The 24,866-nt window shown below is 43.0% G+C and overlaps 2 protein-coding genes and 1 long non-coding RNA gene across 3 annotated transcripts; all 3 read right to left on the reverse strand.

Moving 5' to 3' along the window:
- Positions 1-39: 39 nt before the first annotated feature.
- Positions 40-1,745, reverse strand: LOC121758475. The gene is made up of 2 exons (XR_006041476.1): positions 1,364-1,745; positions 40-479 (listed from the first exon to the last, which is right to left on the reverse strand). It is a non-coding gene; the product is annotated as an uncharacterized LOC121758475 (long non-coding RNA).
- A 1,535-nt stretch (positions 1,746-3,280) lies between these two features.
- LOC121758278 lies at positions 3,281-6,137 on the reverse strand. The gene is made up of 4 exons (XM_042153688.1): positions 5,982-6,137; positions 5,762-5,877; positions 4,019-4,211; positions 3,281-3,583 (listed from the first exon to the last, which is right to left on the reverse strand). Exons 2-4 carry the CDS (start codon positions 5,816-5,818, stop codon positions 3,453-3,455), a joined length of 381 nt encoding a protein of 126 aa, XP_042009622.1. The 5' UTR covers positions 5,819-5,877; positions 5,982-6,137; the 3' UTR covers positions 3,281-3,452.
- Positions 6,138-7,438: 1,301 nt separating this feature from the next.
- LOC121759178 (putative F-box/LRR-repeat protein 23) lies at positions 7,439-23,380 on the reverse strand. Its single transcript, XM_042154681.1, has 2 exons — positions 22,965-23,380; positions 7,439-7,547 (listed from the first exon to the last, which is right to left on the reverse strand). Exons 1-2 carry the CDS (start codon positions 23,378-23,380, stop codon positions 7,439-7,441), a joined length of 525 nt encoding a protein of 174 aa, XP_042010615.1.
- Positions 23,381-24,866: the final 1,486 nt, after the last annotated feature.

Genomic DNA, 24,866 nt, shown 5'->3' on the forward strand with positions numbered 1-24,866 from the left:
TAGTGAGATATAATGAGATAGTGAAAAAAATAAGGTTTGTTTCAAAGTAAATTAATCATAGAGATAGAGATAGAGATAGAGATGAGATAGTTAATCATGAGATACAATGTCATCTTAGCCCTGTGGAGATATACCAAGATAGATTATCACGGACCAAGATTCGGAAAAAAAGGCGTTTACCGTCTACCATTGCTCTCTCCCATCGCCTAAACTGTTACGGTTGATACCTACACAAAAAGTTAAGATGCTTATCTTGAAACTACACCACCATCGAGGTCATCCTCCTCTTCTGACTGCTCACAACAAAATTCGTTATATGTAAATGATTTCAACATGGGGCAAGAGGTGCCAATGGTTTCAAAGTCTATGATATCAAGTGCAACTCTTCCAGTTGTGTGAGTTCGTTTATTGCATCGGTCCAAGCAACATCATCCCTTCCGAAATACCTTTCAAGTGTAAGGCATCGAAGCTGACTTGATCTGTCAAAGGAGTATAAAATACACCATATCAGTGATTATGGGAAAAGAACGAATGGGAAACCCACAAAAGAATGTGAAAAGAATATCAACCCCATAAACCAGAGGAAAATTCTAAAATGAAAAAACCAGGAATATTTAGGTTACACAAACAGCAGTAACAATGAGAGCGAAACATTCACATGAGAAACTGAAAATCCATAATGTTGAATCATGTATGTATATGCAAACACACACAAGATACCTATCTTAAAATAAATCATCATACACGCTTGAAATTCACATAAACAGTGATAAGCTACTATATTTATTAAGCTTTTCTCAACCTTCACCTGATCACCTCCACCCCATCTCCATGTATGAATAACCAGAATAAATAATGTGAATAGAGGAAGCAGAAGACATAGCAAAAAAGTTGAAAAACAGAGATACTCATTTCCCATCTTGTTAATATATTCATCCAACAAGATAAAAAGACAAGTGCTATGAATAATAAAATCTTCGACCTCTTTTGTGCACATCCTCAAAAGCATTAACTAGAAACATTGCCTCACAACATGAAAGTGATAAATATACACCAAAAATTCAAACTTTTAGTCTGACACAAGCATTGCAAATTAAAAACTGAAAACACAATCCTTACTAATCATCAATCAGCATGTTCTAAGCTGCCAAAATTAGTTCAAGCTTATTTCTTAAAACCCAACTAAAAGCTGATTTTAACTAAATATACTTCACATACTTTGACTCAAGGCATATGCAAAACATACATATAACTAAATTTTCTATCATTCACAGCCTCATTAGACAATAATCATTCCTCTAAAATCAACTGTCAAAACTCAGCATCAACAAAATGAAAGCAATAATAGAGCAGAGAATTATACGTAGTTTAGAATCCCATCTTCTGTTTCCAAATAGGCTAGCTTTAGCTCGACCAATTGTCCCTGGCTAGATCCACTGCGCTACGCCGAATGATATCAAAATCCACTGCACTACGAATGTTATCAAAATCGTCGGATTGCTGGCAACGTCGATAGTCCAAATCGATAACGCGCTACATGGCGGGATTCTTGCAGACTCTCCACCATGTACTACACACTAGCATCGCGCTCATAATTATCTCCTCAGCATCCAACCTTTGCAGGATATTCGCCGTCAAATCCTCCGGCAGTTCGATCCATGGAGGCGGCGGAGGTGCGGTTGCCGGCGCCGGAATTGGATATTCAGCTCTGTTTGATTTCCTTCTCTTGCTCAACATTTTCGGATTCTAGGGTTCCGTTAGAAATGCGCGGGATTTAGAAATACTACTACTCTCCTTATATGGGGTTCTGGGCTAATTGAATCAAATTTTATTAGATTATAAATTTTCAAATTTATTCTAAAATGTTTGAATTCGATATAATTAAAAAAAAACTATTGGCCAGCTATACAAATGGTTGGATTGTCTACTAGTTTTATAGCACAAACCGGACTAGGCACCGATTCGTGGCCAAACCGGCCATTCCCGTTATCAAAACGCTGTGACATGTAGACATATTCATATAATAAGGGGCCAATTTTTAGCAATTCATTATTTGGCAGAAAGAAGGTTTTAATGTGGGCCCTGACCGGGCCGATGAACAAACATGGGCCATAATGATAAGTTAAATAAGCTACTTAACCATGATAACGCAGGGATAAATACATGACTCATACAAAATGTTTTACCTTTGTTTTATATCAGTATAAAAAGTTTGAAATTTATGTGAATTATATAAAAAGTTTCATTCGTATTTCAATGTAGTACATTTCGTTATTTTTGTTTAAATGGCGTTAACTCTTCGTATATCTGAAGTACAAAATGTTTCATAATTGTTTCATGTTCGTACAAATAGTTTTATCATTGTTTTATGGTACAAAAATTTCATCATTGTTTTATGGTTGGTGCGCCAAAGTACAAAGTTAACACCGATTAAACAAAAGTAACAGAATGTACTAAATTGAAATACGAATAAAACTTTTTTTTGTATGAGTATGATTTATGTAAACCTTAAATTTTTTTAACTAAACTCATGTAAAATGCATTTAAACTTTTTTTTTCTTGATATAACTTGCAAAGTAAACAGGCCTACTTGGGAATTAATGGGGGTCCAGGGTTTTTGGTTCACAGAATTAAGAAAATTTTGAAGAAGAGCGTTTCTTCATCCTTTTGACTCATGTCAAGGGCATTCTTGTCATTCCAGTTCTTCTCTGGTTTGTTACCAAACATTTTTGCAATATTTACTAGAGTAAAGGCCAAAATTGATCTTGAACATATTGTCATTTTATGTTTTTGGTCCTAAACATTATCTTTTGGATTTTTTGGTCCTGAACATATGAAAATTTGATCATTTTGGTCCTGGACTAACTATTACGTTAAAAAATCCATACATTACTTCACTCTACATTCAAAATACATACCTTACTACCAAGAAATTCAAACATTACTAAATCTATTGATGTCAAATAAAGCTTTTACATCATGATTCCACTCCACATTCATGCCAAAATACATAAATTACTTCAACTAATCAGTTAGGATTTAAGAGTAAAGGCCAAAATTGGTCTTGAACATATGGTCATTTTACGTTGACCGTTAGTTTTTAACGGAACAGTTAGTCTACGATCAAAATGATCAAATTTTCATATGTTCAGGACAAAAAAATCCAAAAGATAATGTTTATGACCAAAAACGTAAAATGACCATATGTTCAGGACCAATTTTAGCCATTACTCTTACTATAAAAAATGTAAAGAAATGTGGGGGCTTAGACACAGAGGAAGAAGCAAACATGTTGGTCTATATAGTATATATATATATGTCGTTTCTTTGACAAATCCCAAACAAAAAGAAGAAAACTTTGACAAAGCAAGAGGGGCTCTCCATAGAAGAACCAGCTCCCAACAATGCCCAAAATTTAATGGTACAAGCATATACACACGAGCATATCTACATCAAGGTTCCAGCTTCAACGACACCACCCGAGACTGCCTGTTGCGTTTCGCAGCCTTCACAAACACCACCGACAGACAAGCCGGTGCCCACCATGGCCGTCGTACCTTTTGCTCCCCTTTCAAGCAGGCCACTGTGATAAAAATCAGTAACGATTTGCAATTTCACACCAATTAAAATCCAAGACGACATAATGAGGAACGGGATAGATAATAACATTAAACAATACAACCAAGTCTAAAGTGGATTTCACAAGAAAAATGTTGAAGCCTTACTAGCACAGCCTATAAATTGATCATCATCCATCACACAAGCATTGATACATCGAATGATCATAAACTCTGACAGGTCACTCTAACGTCGTTTCTAGATTCACATCCAATCGGTATGTTAATAAATGGGGAAACAGTGTTCATATTTCATTCCTATGTCCATAGATTGAAATCTGAACTAGTATAAAATACTACAACCAAACACGAGACCATTGATTTGAAAAGCAAGCAGCACATTGCAGCTTAACATGTGTTTAATTGAAAACAATATCAGACACAGATGGAGGGGGATGGACCTTTTATTCGCCTCAGCTCCTTGCACAATGTTATAAAATCCCCCCATTTCATGTGGCACTTCCGTATGAACCGGAGGATCTGTTCAGTTGTAAACATTGACATCCCTTCCAAATACTCTCCATTGACCCCATTTTCTTTGAATATTTCACGATAGTTACCAAGATTTATTTCTTCCAACCACAGGCCAACATCCTACAAAGCAGAGTCATACAAATTGAAAATCTGCTTTATTCAACAATACTTTAATTTCCTACTTGTTTTTTTCTCATTTGGCTCCACCAAAAGATACATGCTTAGCAAAGTATATTAATTAGTAATGGCGGTTTTATGACTTTTGTAGTTCGAAACAAGGTGGAAAGGTTTGAAAAGCGTAGTCATGTGCTAAAGCTGAACAGTTAAAGGCTTTAACGTGGTACTAATGGATTTGATAAAGGAAAGAGAAAAGGTTTCAGATGAATCAATATAAAGCGGATTTTTAATCCACCAATATCACTAAATAAGTCAAATTCAGAGTAATGGATATGAACATTTTAAAAACAAAGGAACATTTAGAAATGTACTCATCCAGATATTTATTAGTATAATGGTTTCAGTCCTTCAATCCAAAGGAAAACTACAAGAAAGAAAACCTAGTTGTCATTACTCCAAGCTGTGTAAAAACAAACATACTTTAGTTTTTGAGGGCCTAAAGTTGATGCAAAAACCTAGTTCAGGAATCAAAAAGGGCTCAAAACATTTATTTACATGCCGATGCAACAAGATAATGACAAAGCACGCATAACATGATACAATGACGGTAGATAGAAAATTCCAAAGAGAAAGCACGGTATCACTGACTGTGTGTAGCTCCACGCCACTTCCATGACAACTGAAATGACTAACATGCATCTAGGGCCACATTGCCAGGCGTAGTGCACATACACGTGAAGTCCTAATTGCATGTCTAAAAGCACGCATAAATTTAGCTATCTTGGGCTACACATATCAGATCAGTAACCAGTAACCAGCAAAACCTATCTACAAGGTAAGTATCCCTGAACAGGGGAGAGTAGAAGTGATCAGCTCCTTGCTTCATCCACCTCATTCGAGAATCCACTAGCAATACTCTTTTCGCACGATTTGAAAATTTACCAATTTTGTTGCTGCAAAAGGAATATGACAAATCCATTCATAATCTGAATTGCATTTCCTTAGAGGCTCTTTTTCGACTAGTCATATCTCACCCATATAGAATAAGATTGAACCTTCTCTAAGGCTGGTGTCTAAGTATCCAAGATCCCATATTTCAAGCAGACACGGCCTTCACACCCGAGTAACATACTGAAATCCAACACCCCCAATTGGACACTCAATTTCCCAAAAGTGCCTTACTGAAACAACTAACAGAGGAGGGCTCACAATCAGCTCACAAATTAGCCCAAAATCAATTGGTTATTTGGTTGCTCATTCAATTACTGGCAATTCAAACCCAAATTCCCACATTAGGCAGAAGCAAGAACCAAAAATATTAAAACTACTACCACTCTCACTAAAATTAAATTACATATTCACAAACTCTGAATTATCACAAAACCTCCCTTACAATAACCAAATAGCAGAATTTCACCAACAGTAACACATAAACGAAATCATTAAAAAATAAGAACTTGAGCAAGAAAGACCAAGATCCAAAGAAGAGAATCACAAACAAATAGGAAAAAAAATCCAAAAGAGAAAAACAACAAACAAAATTGAACAATTACCTCAACAGTCCAAATAAAGAAATCCAGAGGCTCCGGCGTCTCTTTTTCTCTGCTCATGTCGCAGAAGAAGAGAACAATATCCAAAGCCCTTCTTCCAACAAAAAAGAGGAAAAAACCTAAAATTTCGGAAAATTTCAGATCACAGCAGTAAATAAATTTATAAACAACTTCGCATACGAATACAGTTGATGTCAATAATTCCAAATGGGAAAATCCAAACCTTTGAATTTATGGGGCAATCAAGGGCTCTGATTTCTACATTTGCTGATGAGTAAAGTGAATGAAAAAGAGAAGGGGATGAAGAGAGAGAGAGCTCGACTACTATAACCACTTTAAAACTAGCTCTTGTTTTTGTTCTTGTCAAATCACATATTACCCAATTTTGCCGCTTGACTTTTAAATATAACCTTTTTAATTTTCTTAATTTAAATTATTGAAAATGAAAAACATGTTTAACATTGGAATTGAGTGTTTTAGGATAAGATAAACAACTAAAATTATGTGGCATAATTGGTGGAGATTTTGAGTTTGTTATTGTACATAATTTTAAAAATTTCATAACATATTTTAAATGGATGCATCATAATGGAGTTTAACCAACACATTCAAGAAGTTGAAGTTAAAAAGATTGAGGATTTGATGTTTTTTTTGGGGAAATGATAGTTTTATGAACTTATATTATATTCTGTGAATGCAGAAAGCTAAAAACAAAGAGAAAATAATTTGTAGTAGGAAATAGTAGTTGAGAAAGAGGATGGTATTGAATTTTTTTTTGTTAGCATTATCCTAAAAGAGATTGTGTCATTGTATGATTGAAGCATTGGAAGGCTAGGCTACATCAGGCCCAATAACTTTTCCTTATTGATTCATCGTAACCAAACTTTTGCATTAATTCTGTTAGCGAATTAAGACCCGTATTCTGAAATTTCTAATAGATAACTCTTAAATTCCTAATTGTTGAAATAGTTGTAAGAGAGAACTCTAACTCTTAGGCATGCAGAGTAGTGTGCACCACAAGATACACCTCTCAATATTTGAATTCTCCGAAGCCCGCCGCTGCGTCTTTGAACTGATGGTGAGACAAAAGCTTCACATCACCGGCAGACATGCCGCTGGTTGCTGAGCGGAGGTTGTTTGTGTACATGTTGTAGTACCCGGGCATCATTCCCGCCGTCATTTGGGGTTGGGGCATCATCCCCGCCATTCCGGACATCGTGGCGGACATTGGGGTACTTCCGCCAACGGGAAAGATCGGTCCCTGTGACTCGCTCGTGGCAGGGGAATCACTATCGTGGTGCTCCATTTATCTTCGAAAGAAAAGTATTTAGAGAGAGATGCTCGTTAATACAAGTGGTGCGAATGAAATAAAATTCAACGAGCCGTATTTATAGAATTTTTGAAAAAAAAATAATAAAATAATCGGGACGTCCGTTGAGTCAACGCAATGGCAGACGTCCCGGGAACGCCGCGGAACTCCGGTGTCCGCAGCATATGTCCGTATCCGCGTCACCGCTGCATAATGGCGGACGTCCCGCGCGGAACTCCGGCATGCCGGCCGGACGTCCACCGAGACGGGTGCCATTGTGGATGCTCTTAGTGCAGAAACTTTCACCAAGGAAATCCTCATTTCTGAAAATTCTGGATGCTCATAGCAACGTTCATTACATGTAAATGATTTCAAGATAGGGAAGAAGAAGAAGAAGAAATAGATGGAACAGAATGAAGCTCTAAATATGCTGCCAAATAGACCATTTGAATAAACAAAGTAGCATCATAGCCCACCAACCTGGCATAAAGAGTGAAGAAATCTCAGGGGCATTTTCAAGAGTAGAAATAGTACTAATAACCATCAAAATCTTCCCAACAATCTAATGTTAATAATAATCATATTCAGAACCACTACCAGACTCAGAATCACTATCATAATCAGAATCAATATCATAGTTACTTTGCCATTCAGATGGTAAAGATGATAGAAACAGAATGGAGCCACATATACTCTATTTGCTCAAAACATCTTTTGCCTAGAGCCTCTCGTAGATAGACCAATCAAAAGACAGAAATAATCCATTGAGATAAACCAAGCAAAAGGGGAGATATAATGAAACCTCCAAAATGCTGCCTTACAACTTGAAATCAACTAGCAACACAAACGCCTTCTAAAATTTGTCCATATAGATTTAACCCAAAATCGATACAAGAAACCTTTACCGTCTACACCTACATAAAAAGTGAAGACATATCTTGAAATCTCAGGCACCTTAGCATTCCCATCTAATAAGGTTTGAAATCGTAAGAACAAGCAAATACTCCACAACCATCATCATCATCGAAGCCATCATCAGATCAATCACAAATCTGCCAAATACGATGATGCAAATTGTTTGGGAGTGAGTGATGGCATCCTGATAAGATGCAACTCTTCCAGTTAAGGGAGTTTTTTCATCATATCAGTCAAATCAGTTTTCATTTGCTCATACCATGCGAGTGTAAGTCAAAATTCAATAAGATAAGATATATTTAGCATAATGCCATCATAAATGCTGAAATTTTTATAGAAACAACAACGAGATTGTTACACATTGTGTTACCATTTGTTATGGGGGAGCAATATTGGAAGATATTATGTTACCAACTTACTAGGGATGAAATTCAAAACATAATCTCACACGACACCTACTGAAAATCGAAAAAATGAATTAATTGGATTTGGAGTATAAGAATATATAATCAGAAGGGAGTATACACTATCTATAGACAGAGAAGTCATTCCAATAGGTGTTTGAAAATAACAAAAATGGACAATAACAAAAGCAGAATCATCAAGATATATTAAAGTCATATAATCAACTATAGTTAATGGAGTAAGGTAGCCTCAAGTGCATTCAAAATGAAGGGTTCATTGATACTCCTATCTCATTATATACCAAGCAAAATGGGATATATAATGAAGCCTCCAACAAAATCTCATTACAACCTTCAAGAGTAGAAATAGTAATAACCATCAAAACCTCCACAACAACTAATAATATCCACCATGAATAGCATCACAACAATAGTTACTATGAACATATACAGAATCAATATCATAACAATCCTTCCGTTTCCTTATCCAATCCATTAAACTGATAGAGTCGGTATGGAGCCACAGATCTTTTCTATGCCGGGCAGAACGTCTATGGCCAGAATCAGAGACTCTTTCAAATGCGGAGCATAGCCGAAGATCAAGTGATTCGAGGTGGGGGCAGCCATTGAGAATAGCTTCTAGCCCCTTATATCCCATCTGACATTCACAAAGTCGGAGATGGCGCAGATTAGGCATGGTTTTTCCAATTGCTTCAACATGCTCTGAAAAATCTAAACCTTCTGGAGAATATGCATCTTTGCTAAAACAGTTATGATATGAAAACGATTTCAACATTGGGCAAGCGATCCCAATGGTTTCAAACTGATCGGATATGAGAAATGGATTCATCATTAAGGTGCAGCTCTTCCAATTGTGACAGTTTTTTAATTCCTATAATCAACTCACTTGAATCGTAATCATCCCACTGTACAAATGTAAGGCATCGAAGCTGACATGATCTGTGGAAAAAGTAGAACATACACCATTGATGGGGTACGTACTAAACAAGCCCAATAGCAGTGACGGCCCATCAGCCCAAAGCCCAAGGAAGAGTATCAGTTCGGCATTACCAAAGAGTTCGGCCCCAGCCTACAGCTCGGTAAAAGCCGACCAATCAGTTCGGCATTACCAAAGAGTTCGGCCCCAGCCTACAGCTCGGTAAAAGCCGACCAATCAAGCTCTACTCTCAGATCGGCAAAAGCTGCTCGGCAATAGTTCAGCAGTTCGGTCTCAGTATTCGACCGAACTGGGAGATAGTGGACCCATGCAGGATCTCATGACCACTACACGATCTATTTAGTGGTGTCAAATCATGCAGGAACTCATGCGGGATAAGCGGACCAAACAAAGAGGTAGTGGACCCATGCAGGATCTCCATGACCTCCACGACATCCACAACCATCATTAGTGGTGATGCAAGCCACGATCTTAGTTCAATGTATAAATAGAACTTAGATCAGTTAGACTGGGGTTAAGCTCTCTAGAGATCAAAGATCAAATAGCAAGTCTGTATTGTAAGCTGTAGAAAACAGATCAAGCAATACAACTCTGCTCTCTTTTCTTCCCGTGGACGTAGATTTACCTCAGTAAATCGAACCACGTAAATCTCTGTGTTGTGATCTGTATTTTCCAACATTCATCACCATCAAAAATTCGCCCAACCATCACTGGCGCCGTCTGTGGGAACCAGAGAACCAAATTTGTGATAAAGCGAATTTTTGACCCTTTTTCCACCCCAAAAAAATGCATACCAGATCGCGTAATACCCATACACTTCCGTCCGTGAGGAATGTGAGGAAGCTAGTCCAGCAGCCCGTAGGCCTGGAAAGCAGCCTCGTGAGAAATCTGTCTCCAGTCCTCACGGTGAAGGAACAAGCCGCTCAAAGACTCATCGCACCGAGTCTTCCCAGCAGCCCGATTTGAACGAGGCTGTCAAATTGTTTTTGGCCGAGAAGCAGGAAGAGTTCTTAATTTTCCTGCAAAAGGGCCAAAAGCCGGAGACGAAAACGGTGGATTCTCCCTCCTCATCCAGACATGAAAGTCACTACCGCAGTAGTGCCGTGTCTTCCAGGAAGAAGAATCCTCAACCCCGACATGTTCCTGTTCCTCCTCGGTACCGGAATCACAGGAGAACTCCATCTCCTCCATACCGAAGAGATGTCGGGTTCGCCATGTACGGAGCATTGAAGACTCCGTTCTCGGACGATATCACCCGAACTCCCTTGCCACAGAACTACCGAACTCCGTCAATGACTTATGACGGGAGGTTCTTTCAGAAAGCGGAAGCCCGAATCACTTCGGCTCAGCTGCTTTCTACACGTCAAGGTCGCGACGAAAAGATCAGCGACTTTATGACGAGGTTCCACAAGGAATGCCTACAAGTAGATGATCTCAATGATCTACTTGTCATTTCGGCATTCTAAAATGGAATCCTGCCCGGAGCTCTCTACAGAAAGCTCGTGGAATGCAGTCCGTAAACAGCTCAAGAAATGTGGGACATTGCGGACCAGTTCTCCCGTGCCGATGAGGCAGACCGTCGCAAACGGTCTTTAGACAGCTCATCCCGAGGAGACAGGAGGAAGCCCGATCATAGCGATCAGGGACATCCTCGCCGAACTCCTTTTGGCGATCAGGGACATCCTCGCCGAACTCCTTTTGGCGATCAGAGGCTTCCTCGCCGAACTCCTTCCCCACTAAAGGAGGGATAGCGGTCATCCGAGGTGATCAAAAAAGAGCGAGTGTTTGCAGATTGCGCTTAAAAGTGCCGAGCAATCAGATCGGCACCATCAAGCATAGCAATCACAGCAGCCAGTCAGAGGCAGGCGAAATGACCGAAGTCACACCGGAGCCGAACTCGATGGTGTACGGCACTGAAGCCGTGATTCCGGTTGAGATCGGCATACCCAGTCCCCGAACTCTTAATTTCTCAGCAGAACTGAATGAGGACGGACTGAGAGCCGAACTAGATCTGGCCGAAGAAAGAAGAGAATTGGCCTGCATAAAAGCAGCCAAGTACAAGGAGCAAGTAGCCCGGTATTATAACAAAAGGGTGAAAAAGCTGCAATTTCAAGTGGGAGATCTCGTCTTGAGAAACAACGAAGTAAGCCGAGCAGAAAAGCTGGGCAAACTCGAACCCACATGGGAAGGTCCATATCGGGTGTCAGAAGTCCTCGGCAAAGGGTCTTATAAATTGACTCACATGTCAGGAGAACAAGCACCCCGAACATGGTACGTTTCCAACCTCAAGAAGTTCCATTTGTAAGAGACAGTCCGGTCAGTCAGTCTTGTGTCTAGTTCGGTCCTAGGGGTATGTGCTTGCTTTGTTTTTTACTTGTTTTTCATGTCTGTCTATGTGCGTTTTGTCTATGTGCGTGTCGTCTCTTACAAATGTTACTGAGGTATCTTGTTCTTCAAAGGCTGATCCCCTTTTTAGAACATATATAAGCCAACGATTGTGAGTCCAAGCTTCTAAGGAGGATACAAGACCACAATTCAGCTTAAAAAACAAGCAGTTCGTCTGAAACGAACTGCAACAATAAGCCAACGATTGTGAGTCCAAGCTTCTAAGGAGGATACAAGACCACAATTCAGCTTAAAAAACAAGCAGTTCGTCTGAAACGAACTGCAACAATAAGCCAACGATTGTGAGTCCAAGCTTCTAAGGAGGATACAAGACCACAATTCGGCTTAAGAAACAAGCAGTTCGTCTGAAACGAACTGCAACAAAGGGAAAGTCCGATCCACGCGATAAAACTCGCCGAATTAGGACAAGGGAAAGTCCGATCCACGCGATAAAACTCGCCGAATTAGGACAAGGGAAAGTCCGATCCAAGCGATAAAACTCGCCAAATTAGGACACAAGCTTAGTCCGGTCAAAGAAATTTACTTCATAAGACCAAAGACGAGTCCGGTCAAAGAAGTTTACTTCATAAAGACCAAAGACGAGTCCGGTCAAAGAAGTTTATTTCATAAGACCGAGGACCAAGTCCGGTCAAAGAAGTTTACTTCATAAGACCGAGGACAAGTACGATGAAATTATTTCGCTGAGCTGTTAATACGCAGTGTTAGAAGCGAAATGAAAATTTCATTTATTAAATCTTGTTCGGCATACAACTCCGCTACCCTACAAAATGGCGTTACGCTATTACAAAGGACTATTCTACTGTCCAGGGTTACTAAAGTTGAGCCACCTATTCACAAAATCCTCGTGAAGCCGAGTTCGGGCGTTCTCGGCAGCTGAAGAATAAGCAGGTCGACGAGATGCTCTAATCGACCTACTGCCTCTTCCCTGAGCCCGGGAAGCTCTAGCACCTCGGCGGCGAAGAGTCTCTTCACGAAGCATTTGTTGATCTTGCTCACTCATAATCACAGCTCCTCTACGAACTTCAGTCCGTCCTTGTCTTGACGTTTCCGGTTGCTCCTGAGTCCGTTCTCGTCTTGACGTTTCCGGCTGTTCCTGAGTTCGTTGCTGACTTGGAGCAGGGTTTTGAGCAAGTGAATCAGGGGTTTGAGCTAGAGTGTGACCATCTGTTGGCGGGAAATGCCTAAGGAATCTCTCGATTGAGGGACGCCGGGAAAGAATGATGTCGTACCGAGAAGCCCAGCGCCGCAATGATTTCACGACTTGTTGGCAAGCCGAGCTCTCCAGCGCATTGTTCCTCCGGAGTACGTGATATTCCTCCCACAGTTCGTCAACTCGTTCCTGAACTTCAGAGATGGTCATTCCCCCGCGCCTGCAGATGAAATCCTCATACGCAGTCCTCTCAGCGACGGCAGTGTTCAGCTCGGCCTCCAGATCTTTCTTTTCGGACTCTAAGTCCTTATTGTCGGCCTCCAGCTTCACTAAACAAGCCAAGAGTTCGTCATTCTTCACCTGGTCAGCTATGGCTCTTTTCTCAGCTTCGTCTAAAGCCGAAGAGTACAGCCGCTTCCAGTGAAGTACCTCCAGCTCCTTAAAAGAGTTCAGAATATAGAGCAGCTATGTCAGTTCGGCATTCCAGATTACTGAGCAGGTAGTAAACCACAACAGGAGTAAAAGAGAGTACGAAAGGCTATACGAAGACACAAGAGCAGAAAGAAGAATTTTTTCATTCATAAGAAAAATTTTTTCTACACAAGGGCTTCAAAGCCGTTTTACAAGAAGGAAGAAACTAAACTAAGAGAAGGGAGATGAAATCATACTCCGCCAGCTTCGTCTCCGCCTTCTCGGTGAGGTTCAGCTTCCTTCTCCTTGTCTGCTTCAGCTTCAGCCTCGGCCTCCCTGCTCTCCCCAGCCTGCTCGGCGCCACCATAGCCGATCTGCTGCGCCTCCTGCTCGGCCTGCTCATCGCCGGTCTGCCGCTCATTCTGCTCGGTCTCACCCTCTCCGTGGAAAATTGGAGCGGGTGAAACTGACCCTATGGAGGCAAAGATAGCCTCCATATTCTCATCGCGGTCAGCTCGGCAACTACGAACTTGGTCTGCAGAAAGCAGGACCGAGGACGAAGCAAGCTCCTCAAGCACCGGCAGACTCTGAAGCCGAGCTGCTATCTCTCGGCCGTACAGCGGCAGGATGACTTCGGGACCCTGCTCGGCTTTATCGGTCATCAGTTTCAGCAGATCACCGACAAAGGCCGAAAATTGGTTGCTCAGAAAGAGTTTCTCCGCGAAAGCACGGAGAACCTCTCCTTGGGCAACCACGGCGGCAGCATCCCCCCGTTTCGTCTGCTCTCGCTGGATGACGAGCTGGTTTTTGGCAAACTGAGCTTCATCTTGGGCCGAAATCCTAGCAGCTCTGGCTTTCTCAAAGTTTGCCTCAGCCTGCTCGGCCCGATGACAAGCAGCCGCCAACTTCCTCTGCATCTCAGCATAGTCGTTGGACGCTTTGGAGAGTTCGACGGCGACGAGCTTGGAGAGCATATCGTTCCTCTGAAAATGGAAAAAGCAAAAAGTCAACAGAGGGGCTACAAAAAATACAGAAAAAAAAAAAAGCAAGGCCAGAAAATCAAGAAGAAAGTTCACCTCGGCGAAGTCCGTGGGCCATAAAAAGGGCTCACAGATATGTTCCGAAGGAGGCGCCAAGACCACGTCTTTCTCCGGCGCTCTTGGGGGCTTCTGGGTCTTCCCCTTCCTACTTGCCGAAGTCGACTCCGGCTTCTTTGGATCCGAAGAGGTCTTTTGCCTCTTCGGATTCTTCTCGGCATCAGACGCCGAGCTGCTGGTTTTCGGCCTCTCCGGTTCCTTAGATTCGGAGGATTTGCGACCGAACTTGTTTAGCAAGTTCACTGCCAAAAAGCAAGAAAACAAGGTTAGTTTTCGTCGTCAAGGCAGTAATGCATAAAAAAGAAATCCTCACCCTCAGCCTCTTCGTCCGAAGACGAGGAGTCGAACACGAAGTCGCCCTTCACGAGCTCAGACTCCGAGTACTGCTTCCTAATCATGGGAATCTTATTGAGCTCGGCCTCGAGCTCGTCCAACGGTTCTACCCGAGGATGAGGAATAACGGACTTCGGCCCTCTCCAGGAAAAGTCCGAAGCCGAAGTCCTATTATAAAAAAAGAAGCGATTTTGCCATTTCGGCCACTTGGTTTTGCAGAAGGCCCTAAAAGGCTGTAAAGGGATCAAGTAAAACCAAGATCCCTTCCTCTTAAACTGGAAGAAATTAAGGATTGCCCTCAGAGACAGATCCTTATCTAGCCTACGCAGTTCGGCAGCAAAGGCCGATAAGTGCCTCCAAGAGTTCGGAGTCACCTGACCTAAAGGGAGTTGAAAAAAATCTAGCAGCTCTACAAAGGCAGGGGGAAGAGGGAAACGAAGCCCGCATTCCAAGCCGGCTTCGTAAACGGTGGCATAACCCTCCGGCGGCTCGTTAGCCCTATGATCGTCGTCGGGAACCACCGCCTTCCCCCTGGGAAGAAGATATTTTTCGTATATGGATATCACAGTATCCTTACTCAAGATGCTGTGAAAATACTCTACGGTCTTCTCCCCGGATTCTTTCCGGCTAGAAGACCCCTTATCCCCTTTCCTACCGCTACCTGACTCAGAAGAAGAAGAAGACATAGTTCTTACTCTTTGAAAGTTTGAAGAAATTCTGAAGAAACTCTTGAAAGCGGAAGGAAATTTTTACGCAAAAGAGAGAGGATGCAGAAGAAGCAATAGCAAAAGTATTCAAATGATGAAGAAAGGACGTATTTATCAGATTCGGAGAAGATTTCAAAATCATCGCACCGTTTCGAATCCCACCTTTTCAGGATTCAACGGCCGGATTTTACTGTCGCATTTAATGCAGTCACGCGCAAGGCACGTCCCCTGACGTCAGCCTCCCCCGTACCTTTATCCAGAATGCCGAAGTGACTCGCTTCGCCGAAGTGATTCACTTCGCTTTTCGGGGGGGGGTAGTGATGGGGTACGTACTAAACAAGCCCAATAGCAGTGACGGCCCATCAGCCCAAAGCCCAAGGAAGAGTATCAGTTCGGCATTACCAAAGAGTTCGGCCCCAGCCTACAGCTCGGTAAAAGCCGACCAATCAGTTCGGCATTACCAAAGAGTTCGGCCCCAGCCTACAGCTCGGTAAAAGCCGACCAATCAAGCTCTACTCTCAGATCGGCAAAAGCTGCTCGGCAATAGTTCAGCAGTTCGGTCTCAGTATTCGACCGAACTGGGAGATAGTGGACCCATGCAGGATCTCATGACCACTACACGATCTATTTAGTGGTGTCAAATCATGCAGGAACTCATGCGGGATAAGCGGACCAAACAAAGAGGTAGTGGACCCATGCAGGATCTCCATGACCTCCACGACATCCACAACCATCATTAGTGGTGATGCAAGCCACGATCTTAGTTCAATGTATAAATAGAACTTAGATCAGTTAGACTGGGGTTAAGCTCTCTAGAGATCAAAGATCAAATAGCAAGTCTGTATTGTAAGCTGTAGAAAACAGATCAAGCAATACAACTCTGCTCTCTTTTCTTCCCGTGGACGTAGATTTACCTCAGTAAATCGAACCACGTAAATCTCTGTGTTGTGATCTGTATTTTCCAACATTCATCACCATCAAAAATTCGCCCAACCATCACTGGCGCCGTCTGTGGGAACCAGAGAACCAAATTTGTGATAAAGCGAATTTTTGACCCTTTTTTCACCCCAAAAAAATGCATACCAGATCGCGTAATACCCATACACTTCCGTCCGTGAGGAATGTGAGGAAGCTAGTCCAGCAGCCCGTAGGCCTGGAAAGCAGCCTCGTGAGAAATCTGTCTCCAGTCCTCACGGTGAAGGAACAAGCCGCTCAAAGACTCATCGCACCGAGTCTTCCCAGCAGCCCGATTTGAACGAGGCTGTCAAATTGTTTTTGGCCGAGAAGCAGGAAGAGTTCTTAATTTTCCTGCAAAAGAGCCAAAAGCCGGAGACGAAAACGGTGGATTCTCCCTCCTCATCCAGACGTGAAAGTCACTACCGCAGTAGTGCCGTGTCTTCCAGGAAGAAGAATCCTCAACCCCGACATGTTCCTGTTCCTCCTCGGTACCGGAATCACAGGAGAACTCTATCTCCTCCATACCGAAGAGATGTCGGGTTCGCCATGTACGGAGCATTGAAGACTCCGTTCTCGGACGATATCACCCGAACTCCCTTGCCACAGAACTACCGAACTCCGTCAATGACTTATGACGGGAGGTTCTTTCAGAAAGCGGAAGCCCGAATCACTTCGGCTCAGCTGCTTTCTACACGTCAAGGTCGCGACGAAAAGATCAGCGACTTTATGACGAGGTTCCACAAGGAATGCCTACAAGTAGATGATCTCAATGATCTACTTGTCATTTCGGCATTCCAAAATGGAATCCTGCCCGGAGCTCTCTACAGAAAGCTCGTGGAATGCAGTCCGTAAACAGCTCAAGAAATGTGGGACATTGCGGACCAGTTCTCCCGTGCCGATGAGGCAGACCGTCGCAAACGGTCTTTAGACAGCTCATCCCGAGGAGACAGGAGGAAGCCCGATCATAGCGATCAGGGACATCCTCGCCGAACTCCTTTTGGCGATCAGGGACATCCTCGCCGAACTCCTTTTGGCGATCAGAGGCTTCCTCGCCGAACTCCTTCCCCACTAAAGGAGGGATAGCGGTCATCCGAGGTGATCAAAAAAGAGCGAGTGTTTGCAGATTGCGCTTAAAAGTGCCGAGCAATCAGATCGGCACCATCAAGCATAGCAATCACAGCAGCCAGTCAGAGGCAGGCGAAATGACCGAAGTCACACCGGAGCCGAACTCGATGGTGTACGGCACTGAAGCCGTGATTCCGGTTGAGATCGGCATACCCAGTCCCCGAACTCTTAATTTCTCAGCAGAACTGAATGAGGACGGACTGAGAGCCGAACTAGATCTGGCCGAAGAAAGAAGAGAATTGGCCTGCATAAAAGCAGCCAAGTACAAGGAGCAAGTAGCCCGGTATTATAACAAAAGGGTGAAAAAGCTGCAATTTCAAGTGGGAGATCTCGTCTTGAGAAACAACGAAGTAAGCCGAGCAGAAAAGCTGGGCAAACTCGAACCCACATGGGAAGGTCCATATCGGGTGTCAGAAGTCCTCGGCAAAGGGTCTTATAAATTGACTCACATGTCAGGAGAACAAGCACCCCGAACATGGTACGTTTCCAACCTCAAGAAGTTCCATTTGTAAGAGACAGTCCGGTCAGTCAGTCTTGTGTCTAGTTCGGTCCTAGGGGTATGTGCTTGCTTTGTTTTTTACTTGTTTTTCATGTCTGTCTATGTGCGTTTTGTCTATGTGCGTGTCGTCTCTTACAAATGTTACTGAGGTATCTTGTTCTTCAAAGGCTGATCCCCTTTTTAGAACATATATAAGCCAACGATTGTGAGTCCAAGCTTCTAAGGAGGATACAAGACCACAATTCAGCTTAAAAAACAAGCAGTTCGTCTGAAACGAACTGCAACAATAAGCCAACGATTGTGAGTCCAAGCTTCTAAGGAGGATACAAGACCACAATTCAGCTTAAAAAACAAGCAGTTCGTCTGAAACGAACTGCAACAATAAGCCAACGATTGTGAGTCCAAGCTTCTAAGGAGGATACAAGACCACAATTCGGCTTAAGAAACAAGCAGTTCGTCTGAAACGAACTGCAACAAAGGGAAAGTCCGATCCACGCGATAAAACTCGCCGAATTAGGACAAGGGAAAGTCCGATCCAAGCGATAAAACTCGCCAAATTAGGACACAAGCTTAGTCCGGTCAAAGAAATTTACTTCATAAGACCAAAGACGAGTCCGGTCAAAGAAGTTTACTTCATAAAGACCAAAGACGAGTCCGGTCAAAGAAGTTTATTTCATAAGACCGAGGACCAAGTCCGGTCAAAGAAGTTTACTTCATAAGACCGAGGACAAGTACGATGAAATTATTTCGCTGAGCTGTTAATACGCAGTGTTAGAAGCGAAATGAAAATTTCATTTATTAAATCTTGTTCGGCATACAACTCCGCTACCCTACAAAATGGCGTTACGCTATTACAAAGGACTATTCTACTGTCCAGGGTTACTAAAGTTGAGCCACCTATTCACAAAATCCTCGTGAAGCCGAGTTCGGGCGTTCTCGGCAGCTGAAGAATAAGCAGGTCGACGAGATGCTCTAATCGACCTACTGCCTCTTCCCTGAGCCCGGGAAGCTCTAGCACCTCGGCGGCGAAGAGTCTCTTCACGAAGCATTTATTGATCTTGCTCACTCATAATCACAGCTCCTCTACGAACTTCAGTCCGTCCTTGTCTTGACGTTTCCGGTTGCTCCTGAGTCCGTTCTCGTCTTGACGTTTCCGGCTGTTCCTGAGTTCGTTGCTGACTTGGAGCAGGGTTTTGAGCAAGTGAATCAGGGGTTTGAGCTAGAGTGTGACCATCTGTTGGCGGGAAATGCCTAAGGAATCTCTCGATTGAGGGACGCCGGGAAAGAATGATGTCGTATCGAGAAGCCCAGCGCCGCAATGATTTCACGACTTGTTGGCAAGCCGAGCTCTCCAGCGCATTGTTCCTCCGGAGTACGTGATATTCCTCCCACAGTTCGTCAACTCGTTCCTGAACTTCAGAGATGGTCATTCCCCCGCGCCTGCAGATGAAATCCTCATACGCAGTCCTCTCAGCGACGGCAGTGTTCAGCTCGGCCTCCAGATCTTTCTTTTCGGACTCTAAGTCCTTATTGTCGGCCTCCAGCTTCACTAAACAAGCCAAGAGTTCGTCATTCTTCACCTGGTCAGCTATGGCTCTTTTCTCAGCTTCGTCTAAAGCCGAAGAGTACAGCCGCTTCCAGTGAAGTACCTCCAGCTCCTTAAAAGAGTTCAGAATATAGAGCAGCTATGTCAGTTCGGCATTCCAGATTACTGAGCAGGTAGTAAACCACAACAGGAGTAAAAGAGAGTACGAAAGGCTATACGAAGACACAAGAGCAGAAAGAAGAATTTTTTCATTCATAAGAAAAATTTTTTCTACACAAGGGCTTCAAAGCCGTTTTACAAGAAGGAAGAAACTAAACTAAGAGAAGGGAGATGAAATCATACTCCGCCAGCTTCGTCTCCGCCTTCTCGGTGAGGTTCAGCTTCCTTCTCCTTGTCTGCTTCAGCTTCAGCCTCGGCCTCCCTGCTCTCCCCAGCCTGCTCGGCGCCACCATAGCCGATCTGCTGCGCCTCCTGCTCGGCCTGCTCATCGCCGGTCTGCCGCTCATTCTGCTCGGTCTCACCCTCTCCGTGGAAAATTGGAGCGGGTGAAACTGACCCTATGGAGGCAAAGATAGCCTCCATATTCTCATCGCGGTCAGCTCGGCAACTACGAACTTGGTCTGCAGAAAGCAGGACCGAGGACGAAGCAAGCTCCTCAAGCACCGGCAGACTCTGAAGCCGAGCTGCTATCTCTCGGCCGTACAGCGGCAGGATGACTTCGGGACCCTGCTCGGCTTTATCGGTCATCAGTTTCAGCAGATCACCGACAAAGGCCGAAAATTGGTTGCTCAGAAAGAGTTTCTCCGCGAAAGCACGGAGAACCTCTCCTTGGGCAACCACGGCGGCAGCATCCCTCCGTTTCGTCTGCTCTCGCTGGATGACGAGCTGGTTTTTGGCAAACTGAGCTTCATCTTGGGCCGAAATCCTAGCAGCTCTGGCTTTCTCAAAGTTTGCCTCAGCCTGCTCGGCCCGATGACAAGCAGCCGCCAACTTCCTCTGCATCTCAGCATAGTCGTTGGACGCTTTGGAGAGTTCGACGGCGACGAGCTTGGAGAGCATATCGTTCCTCTGAAAATGGAAAAAGCAAAAAGTCAACAGAGGGGCTACAAAAAATACAGAAAAAAAAAAAGCAAGGCCAGAAAATCAAGAAGAAAGTTCACCTCGGCGAAGTCCGTGGGCCATAAAAAGGGCTCACAGATATGTTCCGAAGGAGGCGCCAAGACCACGTCTTTCTCCGGCGCTCTTGGGGGCTTCTGGGTCTTCCCCTTCCTACTTGCCGAAGTCGACTCCGGCTTCTTTGGATCCGAAGAGGTCTTTTGCCTCTTCGGATTCTTCTCGGCATCAGACGCCGAGCTGCTGGTTTTCGGCCTCTCCGGTTCCTTAGATTCGGAGGATTTGCGACCGAACTTGTTTAGCAAGTTCACTGCCAAAAAGCAAGAAAACAAGGTTAGTTTTCGTCGTCAAGGCAGTAATGCATAAAAAAGAAATCCTCACCCTCAGCCTCTTCGTCCGAAGACGAGGAGTCGAACACGAAGTCGCCCTTCACGAGCTCAGACTCCGAGTACTGCTTCCTAATCATGGGAATCTTATTGAGCTCGGCCTCGAGCTCGTCCAACGGTTCTACCCGAGGATGAGGAATAACGGACTTCGGCCCTCTCCAGGAAAAGTCCGAAGCCGAAGTCCTATTATAAAAAAAGAAGCGATTTTGCCATTTCGGCCACTTGGTTTTGCAGAAGGCCCTAAAAGGCTGTAAAGGGATCAAGTAAAACCAAGATCCCTTCCTCTTAAACTGGAAGAAATTAAGGATTGCCCTCAGAGACAGATCCTTATCTAGCCTACGCAGTTCGGCAGCAAAGGCCGATAAGTGCCTCCAAGAGTTCGGAGTCACCTGACCTAAAGGGAGTTGAAAAAAATCTAGCAGCTCTACAAAGGCAGGGGGAAGAGGGAAACGAAGCCCGCATTCCAAGCCGGCTTCGTAAACGGTGGCATAACCCTCCGGCGGCTCGTTAGCCCTATGATCGTCGTCGGGAACCACCGCCTTCCCCCTGGGAAGAAGATATTTTTCGTATATGGATATCACAGTATCCTTACTCAAGATGCTGTGAAAATACTCTACGGTCTTCTCCCCGGATTCTTTCCGGCTAGAAGACCCCTTATCCCCTTTCCTACCGCTACCTGACTCAGAAGAAGAAGAAGACATAGTTCTTACTCTTTGAAAGTTTGAAGAAATTCTGAAGAAACTCTTGAAAGCGGAAGGAAATTTTTACGCAAAAGAGAGAGGATGCAGAAGAAGCAATAGCAAAAGTATTCAAATGATGAAGAAATGACGTATTTATCAGATTCGGAGAAGATTTCAAAATCATCGCACCGTTTCGAATCCCACCTTTTCAGGATTCAACGGCCGGATTTTACTGTCGCATTTAATGCAGTCACGCGCAAGGCACGTCCCCTGACGTCAGCCTCCCCCGTACCTTTATCCAGAATGCCGAAGTGACTCGCTTCGCCGAAGTGATTCACTTCGCTTTTCGGGGGGGGGTAGTGATGGGGTACGTACTAAACAAGCCCAATAGCAGTGACGGCCCATCAGCCCAAAGCCCAAGGAAGAGTATCAGTTCGGCATTACCAAAGAGTTCGGCCCCAGCCTACAGCTCGGTAAAAGCCGACCAATCAGTTCGGCATTACCAAAGAGTTCGGACCCAGCCTACAGCTCGGTAAAAGCCGACCAATCAAGCTCTACTCTCAGATCGGCAAAAGCTGCTCGGCAATAGTTCAGCAGTTCGGTCTCAGTATTCGACCGAACTGGGAGATAGTGGACCCATGCAGGATCTCATGACCACTACACGATCTATTTAGTGGTGTCAAATCATGCAGGAACTCATGCGGGATAAGCGGACCAAACAAAGAGGTAGTGGACCCATGCAGGATCTCCATGACCTCCACGACATCCACAACCATCATTAGTGGTGATGCAAGCCACGATCTTAGTTCAATGTATAAATAGAACTTAGATCAGTTAAACTGGGGTTAAGCTCTCTAGAGATCAAAGATCAAATAGCAAGTCTGTATTGTAAGCTGTAGAAAACAGATCAAGCAATACAACTCTGCTCTCTTTTCTTCCCGTGGACGTAGATTTACCTCAGTAAATCGAACCACGTAAATCTCTGTGTTGTGATCTGTATTTTCCAACATTCATCACCATCAAAAATTCGCCCAACCATCAACCATATTAGAGACTACTAATCACCACACCAGGAACAAAGATGAGAACAAAATAATCAAAATTCAGTAAGGTTGAAGAATAATGTGTTTACGCAAGGCAAGAACAACACACAAAATTAAGGAAATTGTAGAAAACTCAATTAATCAAATATGAAATGAAAGAATTGTACCGATCTGCTACGTAATTTTGCAAGCCATTCAAATTCCAAACGACAATTTTGAGGTGGAGGAGTTGTCCCTGGCTTAGATCAACTGCGCGACGGACAAGGTAATTGAACTTGTTCTCCGAGCAACGGCAAATGTGGTCATGTTGACAGAGACCGCCACGGCAAATCTTCCCGTGCTTGAATCCCCCGCAACGGCAAATTTCGCCGAAATGGAAGGCGGCGGGACGTCGATAGTCCAAATCAATAGAGCACCACGTGGCCGGATTCTGGCAGACTCTCCACCATGTAGTGCACACGTACTGCGCACTGCCAATTATCTCTTCGCTGTACAACCTTTGCAGAATATCTGCCGTCACATGCTCTGGTAGCTCGATCCACGGCGGCGAAGGTGTGGCTGAGGATGAAAATCTCCTTTTCATAGCATTAGCAATGGGGCACCCTTAAGCGTCCACTCATCTTTTTTATCCTCCTATCCTTCCACCTAGGGATGTCAATCGGGTCGGCCCGTCGGGTTTCGGGCCAACCCTACTCGGGTTGCGGGTCAATCGGTGCGGGCTAATCGGGTTGTGATTTCTTTCGGGTTATAAAAGTTCAGCCCTAACCCCAAAAGCTCGGGTTTCGAGCTAGCCCACGGAGTTGCTACCGATAATATTAACATGCGATTAATCCAATAAATAATTATTAAAATTATTAACATTCATACAATGTAAAACATTTAATTATGATATATTTGAGATATATGCTTAAACTCAATCATAAACATGATCAAATACTAATATTTGAGATATTTCGTAGAATTTTAATGCATGTTTTAGAAATTTAAATATTTTTTTTGTGAATTTGAAGTTTTTAATTTATTTATCAATTATTATATTAATAAAAATTCAATATATAATTTGTATATTTAATATAAAATTGAAAGTTATTTTTTTAGTAAGTGGATATATTATGCTTCTTATGTGGATATATTATCAACTGATCATATCCCTAAGTAAGTGGATATATTTATACTGTTTCTACGTGTTATTCTTTTAATTAATTGATCACCTAAGCTAAGTACATTGATATCTAAGAATGATTGTATTGACACGCGTGTATATATATCGAAGAAAGATTGTGTTGATTAAGTGTATACATACATAATATGGATACATAGTCACATTATAAGTCGAACACAAAATAGTGTATCGATATTGTTCGATTCATTTTTATGATTCATCGTGTTGATACTTTACAGTATATGAATATAACCAATATTGCCTAAAATATATTGGTAGACTGACTAATAATTATAATTTTATCGGGTTAAAATTTTATACCCTTAATGTTTGGGTTTCAGGCAGTATTACTAGCCATGAATATAATGGTTTCAAAATCTTTGGGATTCAACACAGCCGACATCATGTTAAGATGCAACTATAAAATTACTAGTAGTATTTTGTATAAGGCTGTTAATGCCACTAATTGACAAAATTAGTGAATTTAAAAGCCAAGATTCAGCAATAATTGACAAAATTAGTGAATTTAAAAGCCAAGATTCAGCAATAATTGACAAAATTAGTGAATTTAAAAAATTTAGAAATAATAAGTATTAAAAATGAGTCACTCACCCCTTAAAAGGGCTCATAAGGAGGGTTATCCACACTTATATAGGTGAGCTAGGATAGTTGTCAAGTCGATGTGGGACAAGAATTATGAATTTTAACACGCCCCCTCACGTGTCGGCCGGAATGACACATCAGACTTCCATCAAAGTGAGCTAGGATCGTTGCCAAGTCGACGTGGGACAAGAACTATGAATTTTAACACCCCCTCACGTGTGGGCCGGAATGACACATCGGACTTTCATCACGTGGGTAGGCAAGAGAAGAGATAAAGAGATATAATCCATCATCGACTTGGGCC

This window comes from Salvia splendens, chromosome 12 (assembly GCF_004379255.2).
Source record: "Salvia splendens isolate huo1 chromosome 12, SspV2, whole genome shotgun sequence".
Lineage (NCBI taxonomy): Eukaryota > Viridiplantae > Streptophyta > Magnoliopsida > Lamiales > Lamiaceae > Salvia > Salvia splendens.